The 20,047-nt window shown below is 37.2% G+C and overlaps 1 protein-coding gene across 2 annotated transcripts; it reads right to left on the reverse strand.

Moving 5' to 3' along the window:
- Window positions 1-1,550: 1,550 nt before the first annotated feature.
- os9 (OS9 endoplasmic reticulum lectin) lies at window positions 1,551-19,817 on the reverse strand. 2 transcript variants are annotated; one of them, XM_038275227.1, is made up of 15 exons: window positions 19,636-19,817; window positions 19,070-19,252; window positions 17,639-17,702; window positions 15,628-15,704; window positions 13,150-13,248; window positions 12,658-12,859; window positions 12,312-12,461; window positions 12,077-12,186; window positions 11,258-11,306; window positions 10,022-10,101; window positions 9,732-9,935; window positions 9,440-9,635; window positions 8,874-9,041; window positions 8,401-8,510; window positions 1,551-2,183 (listed from the first exon to the last, which is right to left on the reverse strand). In XM_038275227.1, the coding sequence occupies exons 1-15, from the start codon at window positions 19,783-19,785 to the stop codon at window positions 2,046-2,048; spliced, it is 1,980 nt and encodes a 659-aa protein (XP_038131155.1). In that variant the 5' UTR covers window positions 19,786-19,817; the 3' UTR covers window positions 1,551-2,045. The 2 variants fall into 2 exon arrangements, with proteins under 2 accessions (XP_038131155.1, XP_038131156.1); XM_038275228.1 differs by lacking the exon at window positions 8,874-9,041 and having other exon boundaries at window positions 19,636-19,785.
- Between the last annotated feature and the right edge of the window lie 230 nt (window positions 19,818-20,047).

Genomic DNA, 20,047 nt, shown 5'->3' on the forward strand with positions numbered 1-20,047 from the left:
CTTAGGTATTAAGATTACATTTCTCCCATGTACTATTTTATTGACAAACTAAACTGAAATCTGGACCAAAAGGGACTTATTTTTGGCTCCACCCTTCTTCTCCGTCTCATTGCAGAGGGCAATTATTGCCCTCATCAAAGTTAACATGTCATTTCTCTTATGAAACACATTAAAAGATAAAGAATATAACTTTATTGATACATTTAATAAACTAAAATAGGAAGAAAAGGGTACTTTGCAGGGGGGCAGGGGTCACCTCCCCCTCTGCACGTTCCTGCTTCAAAGGTATTTTCGTCCTGATAAGGCTGAGAGGTTTTTCCATACAAGCAAATCACTATGGAAAGGAAACTACAACTAAATCACAGTAGGAAATGAAGGTGCAAGTAAAAACCAAAAGCAGTTTGTTCAAATGTTTTAAAAAGAATTGTTTAAATTTACCTTATTTTAATGGGCTTTATGACCACATTTACTTGACAGTATGCAAACTATTTTAGCTCTACGTTAGCCAAAGCCAAAGTTTGATCTATGATCTTCATTGATTTAGTGACGTTAGTAATGAAAAAACTTTACCTGAATGACTTCACCGTCTAATTACTTTAATGCCCAACCCTAAGAAAGAATTTTTTTTCGTTAGATAATAAAAGCACACAGTGTAAACCGGTAAACACATTTACTGAAGTAGTCCATCACCACTTAAGATGTGCCAATACCAGCAAAACATTCAAAATATTTTGACAACAATTATGTACAGAGTTCCCAGAAGCACAATTATTCAAACTATGCAAATTCAGCCCTTTAAATCCACATCTGAATTCATTCATTTCACGAGCTAAATCTTACAAGGAATAGTGGCTTTTCCTTTGCTTTATTAAGATAAATTAAACTTTTTTTGTGTGACAAAAACAAATGCTTGAAAATCCTGCTGCACTGCAATGGCTCCTTTAACAGTGTCTGTTTGGCAGAAGAAAAAAAAAACATATTTGGTTGCTGCAGCGGCTTGTGCACAGATAAAGTGCCTGCTAAACAGTTTCATGTTCTGCCATGTTATAACGACATGAAGGTGTTCTATTGGAATTCTAATTGACAGATCAACACCAAGCTGGGAGCAGCAGTAAAATGAGACTGGTAATTCAAATTAGTTTTACAAATAAGTATCTGAAAAGTGTTTACTTTTCTGCAATCATCCTCATCATAAGTCCCCTAATTGGTAGTTTAACAGGGTTATGGCAGGGTTATTGGCACATCTGGGAGAGTTAATGGGAAGAGAGGAGCTATTTGAAAATCACTATTCTCATCCCCTTTCTTTTAATCTAGTCTTTGATGCTGGTATGATGTTAAAACCCAAGAAGCTGCATAAAGATGTAAACTATATCTTCTGTTTTAATTACTAAAGAACTCAAACAAAGTCAGTTTTCTTCACAATTTACATCTCTTAGTATTGATCGGTCAGATAAAAACTCCATAAAACACTCAAAGTTTTTAGCTGTGTGGAGAGATGTGGGGGGGGGGGGAAATTAGACACTTTTTCAAGACACATCTGGCTGGGAGTCTTTTGATGAACAATACAAATCAGGTTTTTAATGTTGCTTGTTGATGTTGTATACTTTTTAGCATGGCAAATATTCAGGCAAACAAACGGTTTTCTGATATAACAGGTATGAACAGTGGAGGGAATGGCAGCATAAAGAGCGCATAACTGTTTGCAGCTTCAGAATTCGATGGAAATGTTGAGTTCAGCTGAGTTTGTCAACCTTTATAAACTCAATCCCATCAAAAAATGGGAAAATGCATAACTTCATTTAACTGTGTAAATACAGCTAAAACGTACTTTCACTGTGCAACATCTGGACGCTGCCTTTTACAGACACCAACTTATTGCCTTTCCACTTCATGTGAAATCCTTTTCTGAATGTGCAAACAGCTGTGTTGGACATCACTTACAGGTTCAACCAGATTAACAAGGCTTTGTATTTTAACTAGTCCCACCAATTGCTGGCCTCCATAGGAGTTCATCACAACAAGGTCGGTGATTGTTCATTGTGAGCTCAAATGTCCACATCGTCTGAGTCCGATGAGCTGGGTGACTGGGTATCCTCCTGTCTTTCTCCCCACACAAACCTGTAGTTGTTTTCCAGCTCTTGCTGCCTTTTTTGCTCCTTATAAACCTCCTCCGTGCCTCCAGTCTGCAGAGTGAAACAAAGGATAGTAAATGGAAAACAAACCCGACAGTCAGATCCAATGTTATTTGCATTGCAAAGTTGTTTGGCTGACAAAATGTGTTTGCTTCTAAAGGGCTGGTTATATTCCCGCAGCAGTGTGTGGCAGTGAGCTTGTCAGAGATATGGACAATAAAGAACTAGCTGTGGTTCTAGATACGGCCGAGGTGGTGAGGAAGTGGGGGTAAGTTTGTATGACAATGGGGGCACATGAGGGCGAAAAAGAGCGGAGACCCAGGTGGAAAAGGGTCCGTTCTCGTTCTCGTGCACATCACTCTTCTAGCTGGTCGAACTTAACGAGTCGTTTTCCGAATGGCAGTCATACAATCAAAACAAGCTGGTAAGGTACCAAACAGGAAATACCCAGTGTAGAGCGGATGTAGATTTGACCAATCAGATGCCTCCTGTGTGCGGCACTGTCTGCGCTCACCTACAATTGCAGCAGAGTGTCTGCAGAGGGGGCGAGGGCACATTAGCATTCACTGCGACACACACGCAGACAACCTGGTTTCTGAGTATAAATCAGGCTTAAATCTCCACTGGGACATTCGGTTTGAACAAAGATCACAAGGTTTCTACCTGAATGACAATCCCTTCTTACTTACATAGAGCTATAAAAGCAGTAGACGTTAAACAACCATTAACCACTGAATCTGTAATAAAAGTTCTCCATTAACTGGGGTTTCAAAGGATAGAAGGTTGTAGACCAAATGCAACAGTAGGGCTAGATCATAACAGAAAACTCATGTGACAATGATATTTTGAAATGGAAAACAGATTTGCCGTTGAAAAAATTTATACGTGTCTGGAAATGGTTTTCCAGTAATTTCATACTGTAAAACAAAACAGTTCAGGGTGGGTTTATAGCAGATATTCCTACAGAGCTCAGGCATTTTATATGGAAGCTATAAAAGGATAAGGGAGGAGAAAGGACAAGGTCCAAAAAAAATATAAAGAACATTACTGGAATTTAAGGAAATGTATATATTGAAATCCGACCAAATGTCAGAAGTACAGATATGAATTCTTTACAACAATATACTACAATTAAAGAGGATTAATACAGAATTCATGCATGTTTAAAGGGGTCGTTTGCCTCTGCAGTCATTAAGAGGTTTTCTGTGTAATTAAAAATCAAGCTCAACTGCTTAACCAACTGGGGCGGTTGTGTACGTCAGTACTTTGTCGTTCACTGGTGTCAAGAAATTTTGCCGATCAAAGCTGAGGTGATTTTAACGCGGGTCACTTGCCGAGTTGTTTGACATGAGTAGACACATTTCAGTGAGCTGTTCCCACTGCCACTAAAAGCAGATTGTTCCCAGGTTTAAGTAGGTTTTTCAGCCAGTGGGAAAAGGGTATTACAATCGCAAACTTCAGCATGAAAGCAGCACACTCTTTGGTACAAAAGGCCCTAGAACACTGCAAGAAAGTCAGATATCCATCGTAAAAGTACATAATAACATTGATAATACACATCCGGGCCACATTTTAAAAGGCAGAATAAGTTAGAACTTAGAAGTTCAGGGGTAAATATCTCCATATCCTGAGTTCTTTGTTTTGCTACTGCAAGTTAATCTGTGAAGCGACTAGTAAGCAGCATTTGTTGAACTTATCCTTTTTTTTTTTTTTATCTAAGACCTGGCATGGTATGTCCTTTACTGGAAGAACCTGTAGTTGTTTGAAAGGAAACACTGCTTGCAATCAAGATGCATTTTCATTTCCGCATTAATAGATTTTTAAGCACTAACATTTTTCACCACAGTTAGGCCTGGGCAATAAATCAATGTACATCCATGTCAATAGAAAATACTTCCAATAAAAATGTTAAATATTCCACTGCACTCTGATCAAAGACAACATGGCATTATGAGGGATGTAAGCAGAGAAATGATTTCGCCTCTCATGGGCAAAATAAGCCAGCAATTTTTAAAGTTAAACTCTTATATTTATACGGGGTTACAATTTAATTTTGAGCTTTTTCGCCCTGGCCCTTTTTTCAAATAGTAAAACAAAACACTTATCGGTAATAATTATTCATAGACTGATAAAAATAAAAAAAATGCTTATATAATGATATATTTTCCAGCCATATTGTCCAGTTACAACTACAGCCCATTTTTATATTTTTATTAAATATGCTAAAAATTGCTCATACAACATAGGAAGGACTAATTCTTTTTGCTGCACTATGTTTTCATGCCAACAGCAAACCGTGAGGGATGCAGCTGTTAAACTGTTTGGTAGATTGCAATTGACCTCATTGATAGCTCTGCCGAACAATCAAAAATTATCCCAGTTTTTCCAGTCCCTGCCGGTTATGCTGAACATGAGGGTTGGAATCCTGACGAGGATATCATCAGGCACAAATAGCAAAGCATTTGTTAAACTATATTTTAAAATGGAGCTTTTCAACGAAAGGAGCCTAATTTACCTGTCACTTCCTAAGCTTAACACAACAGTTCTTGCATTTAACCAAGAGTTTCTTATTTCCTAAAAGTGAAGATATGATAGTTATGAATATTTTCTTTAAAAAAATCCTCAACTCTGGGCAACCTAACTGATCATTTACCTGATGCCTCCGTAGTTTGGTTTCCTTTTGTTTTTCTGCTTCTGCATTTCTCAGTTTTCCTTTTGGATTACGGTACTACTTTTCATGTCCTAAATACCGGTACAAGTTTTATTGTAAATACAACACTTTCAGCTGCTTAACATGAAGCTTAGGAGAGCAAAAAATATTGCAGTTTCAGCTGCAGGTCTGTTTTTTTTTTCTAATGTTAAGTCATGAACCATGGTGTAACTTCTTACAAATCATTAATTTTATTTATTGAATGAAGCTGGGATATACATATTTCATGCAAGCACACACACACCGTTTAATGGTATAATGACCTGTTTCTAGTTTTTTTTTTTACTTATACAATCCTTCTGATGTGCAATCAGCCTATTGGAGAGGATTTAGCCCTGCCTACATGAAATTTGATCTATAAACTCTGAGGTGAGTGCCCTGAAATGGAAATCTTTTTAATCCAGTTTGGAATGTATAGTGCTGGAACTCAGGTAAATCTGCTGTTTTTTTACTTAACTATGAAATAAAAAACAGAAAAAAAAATTTTAAGTCAATAATGTTGGATGTGCCTTCTGACAACAAGTAAACAGGAAATGCATGAGCTATGAGAGCAGGATTCATTTGACTTTGGAACAAGCCCTTGCAGGTTCTGAGGAATTTAGAAACAGAAAACACTGAATATGTAATTTAGGTTTAGGTTTCCTCACTTAACACTGCTTTTCAGAGGTAATTTCAGAGGATAATCATTCAGTTGTAAATATAAGACCCACTTAATGTTTTAGTTTTTAAATTTGGGAATTATTTAAATTAAGCCCAGAGAGTTCTAAGGGTTTATACAATGAACTATTTCTATGTAAGAGAAGAATATTTTTTGATCATATCTAGAAGAACTGTCTCATATAAAGGAGGAGGGACTTAATAAAGCAATGTTCTGTCCTCACAATGTTTCATAAAGGGAAATCAGGATGATGGCACAAAGCCTATTACAGTCCTTCATAGTGCAAGTTATTACCAGATCAATTATTAAAAAATAGGAGTTGGTTTTAAAAGTTAATGAAATGGCATTTGCATAAACCTGTATTCATTCAAAATAAAGAAGCCTAAAAGGTCTACTGTAGGTAAGTTTTCAAACAATTAGAATACATTAGTAAGGATCTACACATATGAAAATATGGGCTGATATCCGATAATAACGTTGCCGTTATCACTGAGCAATATTTACTATGGATGTACACAAAAAATGAAATTAAAATTAATTGTTGATTAATAGTCTATTAGATAAAAATTTGGTCCATCAGATTAAATGATAACATTCAGAATGTTTGCAGTGTTGTAATGTTACCACTTACTAGATGGGGGCACCGTTTATAGTTAAGCTGCATCTCTATTATTTGTAACACCAGAACAGAGGAAGGAATGCTAAAAATAAAACCAGGAATCAGTTGTGAGTCCGATCCAGGATGAATTATGCTACTTTATGGCGAAAAGGACGCAGAATGCAATTTATCTACGGTAGTTCTGTTTGCAAATATTAACAGTTGATAAACTCCTTAAGTTATCACCCAAGTAGTGCCCACTGTACTGTTTCTTCATGCAGCAGCACTTTCTCTCTGTTGTGCTTGAAAAGCCAGGAATAATGATGAAAAAGGGGAAGGAGTTTGCACAAAAACATATATGATGATAGAAGCATGATAGATAGGGAGGGCTTTTGCTTCCTGGAGCATTTCATGAAAGCGACCTTTATCATTTCTCTGAGAGCAACCAGAATAACCTGTTCAGAACTGCTAAGAGTAAAAAGTCTCTTCCCCCAGATTGTGCATTACAGTAAAACAGAACTATAAAACTGTTACTATGGAAACAAGGTAACATATAGGTTGTTTTTCAATTCACAAGAACACGAGTACAGACTCCCGTCCTCACAAAGTATGTTCTAGAGAAGAACACAGGAAAATATGGACTCTGAAGCTGCATTTAACCTCCTGTTATGAACAGTCTCTAGATAATTATAAAATTCTTACTTAAGTGGGGAAATAATAATTAATACAGACAGAAAAAAGACAAATAAAATTATAGTTTTGCCACAAAAAAAATAAATAAAAAATAACAATCGCCATCAGAGCCAGCGGTACTTCACACACAGCAATGCCAAGAGAGGGCTGCTGCAGACGGGCTAAAATTAGCTCTGGCTGCAGTTCGACTGAGGTCCGCTGGTTGCAACATCTGAACTTTTTTTAAATTACGCACTAAATCAGTAAATGGGCAATATAACTAAGCTTAAGAGTATAATGTTCTCGCCTTAAATGATCTAAAGATGTACTTTTATAGTACAAAGGCAACAGAAAAGAGAACTTTCAACTTCATACTCTAAGTTCTGTGAGTGCCAACCTGGAAGCTGCTGCTGCTGCCGCCGTGCATGCTGGGACAGCTTTCAAGTGTGCTCTAATGGGCGAGAACAACATCTGGGGACTTTGTCCGTTCTCGGCCTTGTGTTCTTGTGATCGGGACAGTGCTAGGGCTGAGGCTGATGACGTTTCACGAGTACATGAGCATATGAGAATGCACAAGTACACATACTGAGAAATGGCCATTTACTTTTTTTTTTTTTCATCTCATAGGTTCCTGTTTTTTCTTATAAATAATCTTAATGTGTGATAACACATTTGTTTGTTAATTCAGTCAAAACTTAATACAGTTCAAACAATAAATAGTTAATATATATTCTACCATTTTTTTTCCTAACTCAGCATATAGTAAAAATATATTTAGCCCTTCATGTTATGGAAAGATCGTCTTGATACAACAGAAAATTCAAAATTTAAGAACATTTCTGCTCATTAAATTATCCCTGGTTGATCTTTTAACTTCAAGGTAATTCATTGTTGTCTCAAGATTAACTTTATGTTTATGTTGAATCAAACTAACCCGGATCCAAAACTGCCTCTTCTCTCCTTCCTACAGCTCAAGTCACACGGTGAATGTGCTCAAAAGCATAAACAATGTGATTTAAAGGCTTCAGTGTCCTTTCAGCTTCTTCTTCCATCATACCAAATGTTTTAAAAGTTTTATGGCTTATTGCCGGTATATCCAACGTATTTAATTCTTTGCTTTAGCATTAATCAACCCCATGACATCACCATTAGAGGTACAGCAACATGGAGGCGCCCTTACCAAAAGAATTATAAAACAAATCTTTGTTTTTTTTCCTTTTCTGTTTATATTTTTCACATTTGTAATTTAAGTATAAATAATATTAAGACACAATCTCATGAATTTAGTTAGTTTGGTTGAATGTTTTATTTCCCCTTTAATTTATAACTTGCATCCCTAACCTTAATGGATTTCACATATTTGCCTAACCTTTGAACGCCATACAACCATCCAGAGTCGACATGGCTTCTCTGCTTTAAACTGATACACCCAATACTTTGCTGCATCCCAACTGCTGTCAAATTACCAAATAAACTGCAAACTACATTATATTTTCAGAAATGATTTGCAATCAATAGATTGATATTAAAATCTACAGAAAATTAATCCTCCTACCAGCTCCACAGCCAGCATGCTTTCAAAAGCAATTTGTGTTTAAAATCTGCTTCAACAAATGAGAGTAATAAATACCAGGAGACTCATGAGCAGCTCCCTGAAGGACTTTGTATCTTCTTCAGTCAGCCACTGATCCCCTGCCTCCTCCGCATTTTTTCGCGTCAGAATCTTCACCTCAATTTTACCTTAACAACACAAGGGGAAAAAAACATGAAAACCCAAAGATTTTAGGAACAATATAACTGAAATATAGATTTTTAGAATGAATATGAAGCAAACAGAAGGGTGGAAATAAAAAAGACACATGGATGATAAACCCTTCATCTCTATATAGCCTTTTGATTAGCTTCATTCTAGAGCTGCCATCTGTTAAAATATTTCAGGATGTAATCCAGATTTATTGCCATTTTTCAAGGTTCAACATTTCAGAAGTTTATATAAATCGAGTAAAGTTTAGATGGAAGGAGACAGATCTTGATAAAAACCAAAGACAGGCGATGGAAAAAAAGAGAAAAGGCTGTGTGTATAGCTGCACCACCCCTCCATACCTTCAGCCTTTAGTCCTGCTTTCTCTAGCTGCTCTTTAACCACGTCCTTTATGTGCTGCCATTGGGGGTCTCCTTCGCCCATCTCCTGAACTTTGACCTCACCATCAGGGCTGCTGCCCGTCTTATACTTAGTAATTTTGATCTTAACGTGGTCGTCAGCTGCTTGGTCTGAGGCGACGAGACAAAAGAGGGACAAAAGAGAGAATTCACCTTAAAACCCGTCAGGAGGGTCACAGGTGGGGGGCGCTGTCCCAATAAACCTGTTTAAAATCAAAATTTTTGTGCTGTGGCAAATTCACATCACCTATTGGATTTCAGTTATTTTAGTTCTGATTTTATTAATAAAAAAAAAACTAAGCAGCCCAAATTTAATAATGGCAGCAGGAAAAAAAAAGACCTTCAACCAAATCAGAGTTCAATCTAAAATAATCGCTTATCTTTGCATCATGTTCTCTGTTTTCTGAGATGAAGAACATAACATCACTGATGATCGTAAATGACTGGTGATGATGACAAACGTGCACATAATGGCAGCAGTCCAGGACTCAACAGCCTGGAAATTTTACCTGGCTGCTTAGGAGCCAGGCTGGGGCTGCCTCGGCTCGGGTCACTGGCTCTTTGGACCTTCTGCTGTTCTGAATCTTGAACATCTTTCTCCTCCAGATGATCCAGCAACTTATCCAATGTCGTCTCAAGAGCCTGTGTTGCCTGAGTGCGATCGAACTCCCCCTTTAGACCCTCTGTTTCAAGTTCTTGCTGGGCCTACCAAACAAACAGAATGACTACATAAATATTTTTTAAATAAGATGAATTGGTAATATGCAGGTAGTAATAACCAGTAGTATGCAAGTCTGAAACCTCATCAATGATGTTATCGAACTCCTTCTGCATTTCCTCTTTTATCTCTTCGATCTTCTCAGAAGGCACAGAGACGTCAGCCATCTCCTCCTCAAATTCCTCTAGTAACCGTTCATCTTCGTCTTTCTCCTCTCCTCTGAGCTTCCCTGGATGCGTGTCCCCCGTTGGTTTCTCTTCTCTACTTCTCGCCAGGTTTTCAGCTTTCTGTAACAATAATATCAGAGAGCTTCCTCTGTACACCACACACACTCAAAAAGGAAAAATGGTAAATGAGAAGTGAGAGTACTGACCTTCCTGTTACTCTCCTTAAGATGTTGAACAAACTTAATCAGATCTGCTGGGTCAGTGATGATTTTAAAGTTGAATCTTTCTACATGGAGGAAACAGGAATAACCAATGACCACAGGGTCAGATGCTCAAAAAAATCAGAACACTCAGATTTATGTGTCATGACCTATTCCAAGGAAATTTGAGAGGGAAAAAGAAGGAAAAAGTGTGGTAGAAAACTGGCCGTGTCCGAGCGTCAAACCTTCACTATATAGAGTAGTTCACCTTATAATGCACTCAGTTAACTGAACGTTCAGACAGATGACTACTACTTTTTTGACTCTTCATCTCAGCATGGCGCCTGCCCCATCTTTTATCTTTCCCTCCTCCCCAAAACAAATCCCATGATGCCTTGTGAGGTTTTTCTAAAGAAATCTAAGATATATCTGCTCGTCTAGAGACCATGAATGCAAACTACTTTTCAAGGTGCAGTGTAGGAAATTTTCATTCTACTACTTTTTCATCCACTAGACATTTGAACACATTTAAAATAGCATATTCCCTGTGCAGGGAGAGTTTTACTCGCTTTTGCGCTTAAAAATTGGTTGATGCCAATAGGGGGAAAAATTTGCTGTGGAGCTCCCCCCATTGATTGATGTTGGTTAGGGTACTTTTAGAACTACAACGGAGATATGTCGAAACTCTGACTTTTAATGATCGGGCCGTGGATACAGTGTTTTTTTTTTTTTTATGCACCTCCTTGTTGGAACATAAACATAAAGGAACCCTGTGAAAACTTGAACCCTGCGCTGGACTGCCATTGGCTCACCGAGTCAGGTGAGAACAGTGTTGCCATCTCAGTGACTTTGTTGATATGTTAAGCGACTTTTCAGACCTTTTTTCTTTTTTTCTTATCTTGTAGGAGACGTTGGTTGCAACACATGCACCAATAACTCTGAGTTTAGTGTCTGACCAAGCCCCTCCCTCCACTAAAACAGTGCACTACAGTCCTTTATACACTATGTGCCTCTGTTAACTGTCTTTAAGTTGAATTTGATAACAAAACTTTGATTTAGTTTCAGTTTAGGTTAAAATAAGCTTCTGGGACACTAGACAATGTTTTCTTAAGCTTATTTTGATTTAAAAATGTATTGGGAGTATTTTATGACCTTCTGTCTTGCTAAAGTACCTATAATAAAATTATGTTATTATGTTAATTCATCCCACTGTTTTCCCTTGTATCATAAAAAAAACAGTACCTTCTTCGGCTTCGTTGTCTGCTGGAGAGTTATAGTCATCATCCACCACCTTTAAGGGAAATATTTGTGGAATGAGATTAATAGAACAAAAAAAAAAAGAAAAAGTACAACCTCTAGTGGCGGAGAGTGAAAGTTTGAAATAAAATAAGATATTTTTATTAACCAGAGACATTTGACAGTTGTGTCCTTTCTTATATACTTACTTGGGTCAGATTCAAAGACATTATAGAAGCCTGTCTGTGTTTTTCTGCTGAGTTTGGAGGGTACGCTAAGATGAAAATTACACTAAACTTAACCACAACCTTCATTTTACAGTCTAATAGTTCATACACATTAAATGAACTATAAATAAAGGATTTAAGTACAAAAATGAAACTCTTCCAAAGTAGAGGTATAGTTCTTCTCAAGCAATTAAGGTTTATTCAATATCAATAATTTTGGCTCTTTGGTTGGTTGTTTCCTGTAAGTAAATCTTGACCAAATAAAACCCTTAGAAACCTAAGAAGATTCATTAAAACCTACAATTCAGATATTAATCTTGTCTCTTTCTTCCTCATATTAGGGGAACTAGCATTTGTATGCTGAAAAGAAATCTTAAGATATACTTCTTAGAGGAAAATACTTTTGTATACAATGTGCAGCAACAGAAGCAATAGCAGACAGTGTTTCCTAAACATGTTGCCTCTTTTTTTTACATTTGCTGAAAATTAAACAAATAGTTTTGCATTGTGTCCAAACATATTCAACACACAATGGCATGTAAAAAATACAAATTTGAAAGGATTACTCTGATGTTAGTGTCTTTGTATAGTTCGGTACCTCATTCTCTTGTTGAGAAGCTGTCGATTTTTCCGGTTTTGTTACACCATCCCAAAATTCTGCATCGCCCACGTCTTCAGACGCTGCCTCTTCATACACATCCGCCTGTCCTGTTTTAAAACAGCATATAGAAAACCATACATGCATTGAAAATATAAACAATTTATATTTTCACATGTAACATGTAACAAACATGTAATTTAAGTCCTTTAGGTTTAACTCTGTGGAGCTTTACCAACTGATGTGTCTGGGTTGTTGATAGTGGGAGATGTGGTCTCCTCTGCTGTTACTTCCACTGTTCCATCTGCAACTTCATTACCAGCCAACATCTCATCAAGGCTCTTGAGCTCCTCTGAGATTTGCTCCACTTTACGCTTTGTGTCCGCTGGGAACAGACAGGAGAGAAAGAAAACAGCCGAAACGTCAGTGAACATCCTGGGAGGTTTGATCATTGTAAGCAATATCACTGTATGTTCATAAACACACTGATATATGTCAGCAATAGCAGGAAATATTGTTTTTTCTTTCTATCCAAAATTATTCAGCACAACATCTTAAACCTTGTGTTTTAGTTCACTCACAGACTTGAGCTTTCACATAATCCATGTACTGCTGTGCACTCAGAGCAGGCTGACACACAATACCCTGCGGCTTGGAGGAGGACGGCGGCCGCAGAAAGGGATGTTGGCAGGTGCGACTGGTGTGAACAGTCAAAACATAGCGGCATGATTGTGGCTCGTCCACTCGGGCGATGTAGTCACTCGAGCCTTCTTCACAAACAAACTAGAAACAGTGTCAAAGGATTATAAATATTGGTATTGTGAATAGGACTTTAAATACCAATGAAAGGGATGTCTTCTAATAATTGAAAGTTTTACAGGCAGTAAGATTTACACAAAAAAAATCTGGGTGTAAAACAAACTGTAACTTGAGCCTTGGGTTACATCGATTATAGAACTTTCCTAAATTCAAAAGACTTTTAGACTTAGACAAACTTTATTGAAATTTTGTTTTGTACAGCTCTTATGACATTTCCTTTTCTTGAAGTGCAGCAGTGGTCAATCAAGTCTCACCCTGACTTCAGTCTCCCGAGGATTTCCATTTAGGTCACACTTGGATCCGTTAACGTAAGCCTGGCTGTGGTACCGCTTCAGCTTGTGCTGTTTAGAGGCCTGCAAGATGAGGAAAGGAAGGGAAAACATCAAAAGGATATCTTACAGCTGATTATTACAGAGACAAGGTGCCTTGTAGAATGATCAAATCTGCTAAACATGTTCATATCTTGTCACATTATAACCATCAACTTATGTTTGTTTTATTGGTAATTCATGTGAAAGACCAACACAACATAGATCAGATTTATAAAGTTAAAGGAAAACGATACCCATTTTTTGGTATAATTACTCCTCTACATGAGTTGCTTTGTCAGCTAAATGGCATGATTTAGAGCCTTTATACTCTAGTAAAGGACAAATCAATTACTGAATTAGTTGATAATTAAGTCAATAATCTCTTAGTCAAGATTAATACTGTTCATTGTTCAGCTTTAGTGTGTAGTGTACTTGTGTAAAGCCATCTTTAATTTCAAAACAAATAAACCTATTTCTATATGTCAAACTACCTCAGCCTAGAGCTAGCTGATGTGGCCTAAATATCTAATCTCCAGTTTATTCTTACCAAATTGGATTGAGATTTTTTTTACTTAAGTTTAGTAATACAAATGTTAAATACGGTAACATAAATTGCTTTCAAAAACTAGCTTTGATATCAATCATCCCCTATGGAAGGTGACCTAAATTTAAAGGGCAATGAAGTTCAAGAAGTAAAACCTGCTTTTAAAATAATCATGTTGCTCAACAAACAATAAAAATAGAATCCATTAAACATTCGCAGTAAGTGGTTTTAAACACCGAGATCTTATGCTGCCTTCTTGTGGTCTGGTAATGATGATCCTTACCAAAAGTGTGTTTGTTGTGGTGGAGAAGAGAAACATGAGCCAAAGATAATCCAAAGATTATCCTGAGCTACTACTTGGGCAAACAGTTACACTTCCTAATTCATCTGCTACAGGAGGAAGAGGATGCATCAACTGTATCAACTGACTTCTAGAAAGCATTTGATTAAATCAAACAATAATGTTCATTTCAAAACTGACATTAGTTTAAATGGGAAAATATTTTTCAAAATCGTCTGGGATTTTGGTCGACTACAGTGCAGCACGTGGTCGAAACACACCGGGAACTCAAACAGAGCCGTAAGGAACCCAGGGGGACAAGGACAGGGAGTCGACGGGGGACGGAGCGACTGAACCTGACCGTAACTGTAGCCTGGACACCAGCGGCCCTGTGCTTCCCCCAGCCTGCCTTACCGGTCCCCAGCCTCCCTCCTCTTTCGAATTTTTCGAATGTCTTTTTTTTTTTTTTTTACCGTCAATTTATTTGCGAGTGATTTTTTTTTTTTTTTTTTACCCACGCGCAATTGCTACGAGTTGGAAATTCGGCCTGGGGCTGGAATACTTTGATCCCTTTGGAGTATAGATACTCTACAACATGCCTTTAGCTGACGGTGCAACCAAATTAGAGAACGAACCAAAATTGTGAAAAAAGAAAAAAATGTAAACATTTTGTATTCAAGATAAAAATGTTTTTAGTCTGTCAAAATGCTCTATACAGAACTCTTCAAGTAGAAAAGTCTTAGCTTCACCTGGGTTAAATTTGCAAAAAGCCTTTTTTAAGGAACCTTTGGCTATCTGATTATTAAAAAAATAAACAGATTAATCGAGTTTTCAAAATAATCGTTAGTTCTAGCCCTACACTGTCCGTTAACCACCAGGTTTCTTATCTGCACATTTCGGCAAAACATGCCCTGACAACCCCTAACCACCACAGAAAACATTACTGATGTATTCTCAAAGAAGCCTTCTTCCAATTGTTTGATCAGTTTTCTACAGCACATGTGGAATACCTAAAAGTATTGTCTTTCTTCATGCTGCTTTTCCATTGAGAAAGCACACTATTCTTACTTGTCCATCCATAGATTTGCAACACAAAGCTGTAGATCACTGTAGCTCTTTCACAGCTACTAGGGTTTCTTCAAATGCTCTCCTAGACTAAAGCTCAGGTGGCCATGACCTAGTGGGTTTATAGTTACGCTCATAAGATTTTCAAACCTGTATATAGTTTTTTAACCCGACTCTGCGTAGCACTTCTGCACAACTCTCTCCCCAAAGTGTCAGCCGTATTGCTTGGTCTTTTTTTACTCATGTTTTCTAACAAACCTCCGACACTCTAAAATAATGGATGGACTTATCCTGACATCAAGTTAAACACAGACAGATCAAGTTTTGTAAACAGAAGATGTCTGAAGCCAATTGCTTGCATCAGAGTACCAATGCTAGTATGTGCTACAATGTGTTGGTCCAGCACTCAATAAAATACAATAAACTAGGTGGTTATAAAGAGGTGAAATGTGAATTCATTAAACTGCTTTTTGCAAAGAAATTGGTTTAATGTTAACAACATGCAATTCATCTGACAATAAGGCAGCCGTACCTTTGCTGTTTCATTGCTCCAATCAAATTCAGACTCATAGTGTCCCAGAAAAAGAATGTCCCCTTTAATTTCAGAGTCTAAAAAAAAAAAAAAAAACAGAGAAACTTTGCTGTAATTAACTTCATTTGTTAGAAAACTGAGCATCAAACTGTCAGTGTAAATAGCTGAGCTGGACAGACTTACAAAGCTAAATTACCCAGTGGTTTGTTTTGCATCATTTTTTGTCATGCAAAAAACTCCAGTTATTAAAATCATTTTTCATGACTGTTTGATAGCATTCCAGAATAAAGTTAAAAACATCTAGGGCTGCAACTAACGATTATTTTAAAAATCGATGAATCGGCCAATTATCTTTTCGATTAATCGATGAATCGGACAAAAAATATTTTTTATATTAACCTCTTTATTCCAAGATAAACATTTTAGACAGAACAAACAAGCACACAAGTACAGGTTGCTAATTAACTGTACTGGTGCAATATGAAAAATAAATGTTTGTGTTAAAACTACGCAAACTTACATGAGAAATATTGGGTACTTTGTTTCATAAAGCGTAAAAAAATACATTTTTGTTTTTAAAAGCCCCTAAGGGGTTCAAACAATAGGCCCCCCCATTTTAACAAATGAGTTTTTTTTTAGACTAGAAGAGTTCTGCCTTTTAAAACAGGAAAGTATAGCAGTTAAAGTTGCTACTTGAGAAAATACTGAACCATAGAGATAAAAATAGCCCAGTGATTCAAATTATAAATTGTATTTGGAATAAAAATGAGAGAACTAGGGGTGCTAAAAAACACATCCTCCAAAGACAGATATTTACATGGGAATGTGGCATATAATTAATTGACATATTACTGATCTTGCTGGATTTTATTCTGCTTTACTTCCATAAATTGCAGGATCTTCTTTACTTTATCTTTGCCAGAAGATTTAAACTTTAAAAGCCTTGCCCTCATAATTTGCAAGCTAATTTATTTATAAAGAAAATATAAATGCTGCTTAAGCTAATTCAAATGAAATTAAAAGTAAAATAAGTAGCCAACCTTATCACTGTCTGTAACCTACTAACACGGTAAGGAAAGCATCAGATGAGCTACCTGAGAAACTAATGTTACGTTTCCCCACTTTAAAACGAAACAAACATGGTTACTCATCCTGCTGATCTGCTCTCCTCACTGCCATTGAAGGCTCCAACGTGTTTTCTTTTCAGGTGCTGCGTCATAACAGTGGTGCTTGCGTGCCATGTTCATTTGTTTTTACAAAAGTTGCATGTTACAACTTTTTTCACTTTACAAAGCGCAGGCTATTTTAATTATTGTGATCAATTTGCGCCGTCAATCACGGCGCATGCGTGCTTCATTTGCAGTCTGGACGCTGAGGGTAAACTCCTCACTAAAATCCTGCGGCTCTGACTGCAGCGCTGAGAGGGATTCCTGTGGGAGAGGGAGAAAGGGGTTGGGATGGGGGAGGCGCCCCACGGCAGGCAAAAGCCGCCAGTGACACCGTAAAAAGTCGCCAGATTTGTCGCTAGTCGCTTTTTTGAAAAATAGTCGCTGGAGGGGTCTGAAAAGTCGCTGAGTTGGCAACACTGCAACTGCTGCGCTGACTCGCTCCGCCATATTTTTTTTTCTTCCCCCGGATGACGGCGGCGGCGGATGACGCATTAATCGCGCGACACATCTAATCGATGATTAAATTCGTTGCCAACGCTTTTAAAAGTCGATTTTTATCGATTTTATCGATTCGTTGTTGCAGCCCTAAAAACATCTATAGATATTTTAAAGCAGAAATGCAATATGTTTTAAATCCTTTTACGAATCTAGAAAACTTAACTGGGTTAAACATAAAAAAAAGAGAAAAAAATATTTTTTTCAAGATGCAATAGAGGAACAGAAACAAAGCCACAGTCGTTGATTTACAGAAGTTCGAAGACAGTTTTAGTCTAAACAGAGAAAGCATTTTTTGGCAATTGGAAAAATAGAAAAATGGAATATAAGGGACTTTTTTTTTTTACCTTCAAGGTGATATTGTCTAATATGTTGTCCGTGACAAAATTCATATGTCCACCAATCCTTTGTCTGCAATAGTTAAACACAGCAGTTAGCATATTGCTCAATTCAGCATCTTTTAATCAATAGAAAACATGTCAAAAATGATCTTGTTATTAATTAATATTAAAAAAAAGAGTGTATATTAAATGTATAAGCAATAAAGTTATAAACTATACAGCTAAGGCTAGGTATTTACATAAATAAAAAGACACACAACCTTTCATTCTCAGTTTCTGATATTAGGTCTGATTAGAAGTTTTTGTAGTAAGGATTAGATTTTTCTCTCTCTATTTGTAAAAGTTTGACCGAGGTCATACAGTTGAAGTTCATTCTACAAAATATGTAGAAAAACTATGTAAACTTCTAAATGTGAAGCATTTTTATAAAGCATCTCCCTCATTATAGAGGCATTTATCAAAAAGGGGTTATCTTAGTAGCACAAACTAGCTTAAAAATAGTGCGGTTGAGACGGATTGAATATAGGATATTGTGAGGTCTGGTCTTTCTAGATCAGGGGTCCTTAACGTTTTCCCGGCCAAGGAACCCCAAACTGACGGCGAGATGGAGTGGGGACCCCATAATTATATATTTATTGTTTGAAATTTTGTTGAATTAAACTGGTGCTATAGTCACTCTATTACAGATGGAGTAATGTAACAAAAGTAATTCCTCCCTGGGATTATTAAAGTATTTCTGATTCTGATTCCTTGTTAATGGGACAGGTGAATGAAATGGTGCCCAGCTTGAAAGAGCTCCTGTGTGTCGCTGAATGTGTGCATTGATGACTGAAAGACATTTTCTGTCTCAATTTATCTGCTTAGTACAGTGTGTTGAATTCCTGTTAATGTGTATTTAAAGATTAGTGGAAAAAATTGCGGGGGGGGGGGGGATATAAAACAAGTCTAATCAACCAAAACTTTTAGGACCACCATGCAGTACCTCTTCAGACCCCCTGTTGAAGACCTCTGTTCTAGAGTATTTATGTTGTAATGAAAATTGGTTTTAATCTTATACATGTTATTATACACATTTCTGTATATTGGATATATATTAAGCTTTTTGCATGCAACATTTAGTTTGAATTTTCGATCATAAACCCTAAATCTAACTAAAAATATAGCATTATTCAACATACACATGGTCAAAATAAGGCTACCCTGATTAGATTCCAGATCTTTCTTAACTTTCCTGACACACTAGCATATTGTAACATGCTAGTGTGTAACACTGGCATATTTTAACATGCAACATGTAGGTGTAATAGCTCAAAGGCAATTATCACTGCACTGTAGATGGAAATTAATGCCCCCTAATCTCTTGCTTATGTGAACAGCCTGCATTTGACAAGTGGATTACAAATAATAAGCTGATACAGACAGAGCTTTTTCACCAACCTTTATAAGACAGGGGGCTTTGTGCATTGGCTTGAGAAGGTCAGGGATGTCTGGTCCAGTGTAGCCCTGCGAGTCGGGTTCGGAAGCAGGATCCTGGTGAAATCGGACTGCCTGAGCTGGAAGTCGACATTCATAGAGCTGCTTGTACTTGTTGGATACCATCATGACCTCCTCTGTCTTAGTCTGAAACAGGAAGACAGCCAAAACAATTACAATAACTCTTCATAGGAGCACTGAATAAGGACTTTTAGCAAGCTAGAACAGAAGTTTCCTGAAAGTAAAGTGCTTGTGATGTAAAACGATGACACAGAGAAGCTACCTGTGAGGAAGGTGTAATGACAGCTGTTGCAAATAGATACGCATATAAACTCAAAACTATTCCGTAAACCTTAACACTGTGAATTATCAAAATGTCTTAACATCTCATTATATACCAACAGACTTTCTCGCTTTAATGCAATTTAAATAATGGGAATATACCAAGGAATCATATTTAAAAAGCACTCGATTACATCTTAGCTAGCAAGCTAGATGTTACCGTTAGCGTCTGAAACGACTTCACTTACCTGCCCCAACATTACGGGGTCAGGAAGAATTTGAATCCCATATTTCATTTCATTTAGCTCGTCCAAGTTCAAAAAGGCTATAACAAAGAGGGGGCATGTCAATATAAAGAAGAAAAGCCTCTTAAGACACTGTTCCAAGGAAGCGGCCATCGTAAACCCTCTGCACCACTGACAAGAGCAAAACACACAACGCCTGACCTGGTTGACGCTGATTGGTCAGTGACAGAAATTCTGTACTGCCATTGGACCACGTTTCTGTCAATCAATGGGCTTTGCGTTTCAGGGATGTGTTTGTTTGACAGACCCCTAACATGCCAAAGTGGCGGTGCTATTTCTTCATACATTTAAAACAAATATAGGACTATCTTTTAAAAATGGCCTTGCTGCAAAATAAGCGTACAGTTTATTTTAC

This window comes from Cyprinodon tularosa, unplaced genomic scaffold (genome assembly GCF_016077235.1).
Source record: "Cyprinodon tularosa strain WSP-4 unplaced genomic scaffold, ASM1607723v1 ctg95, whole genome shotgun sequence".
Lineage (NCBI taxonomy): Eukaryota > Metazoa > Chordata > Actinopteri > Cyprinodontiformes > Cyprinodontidae > Cyprinodon > Cyprinodon tularosa.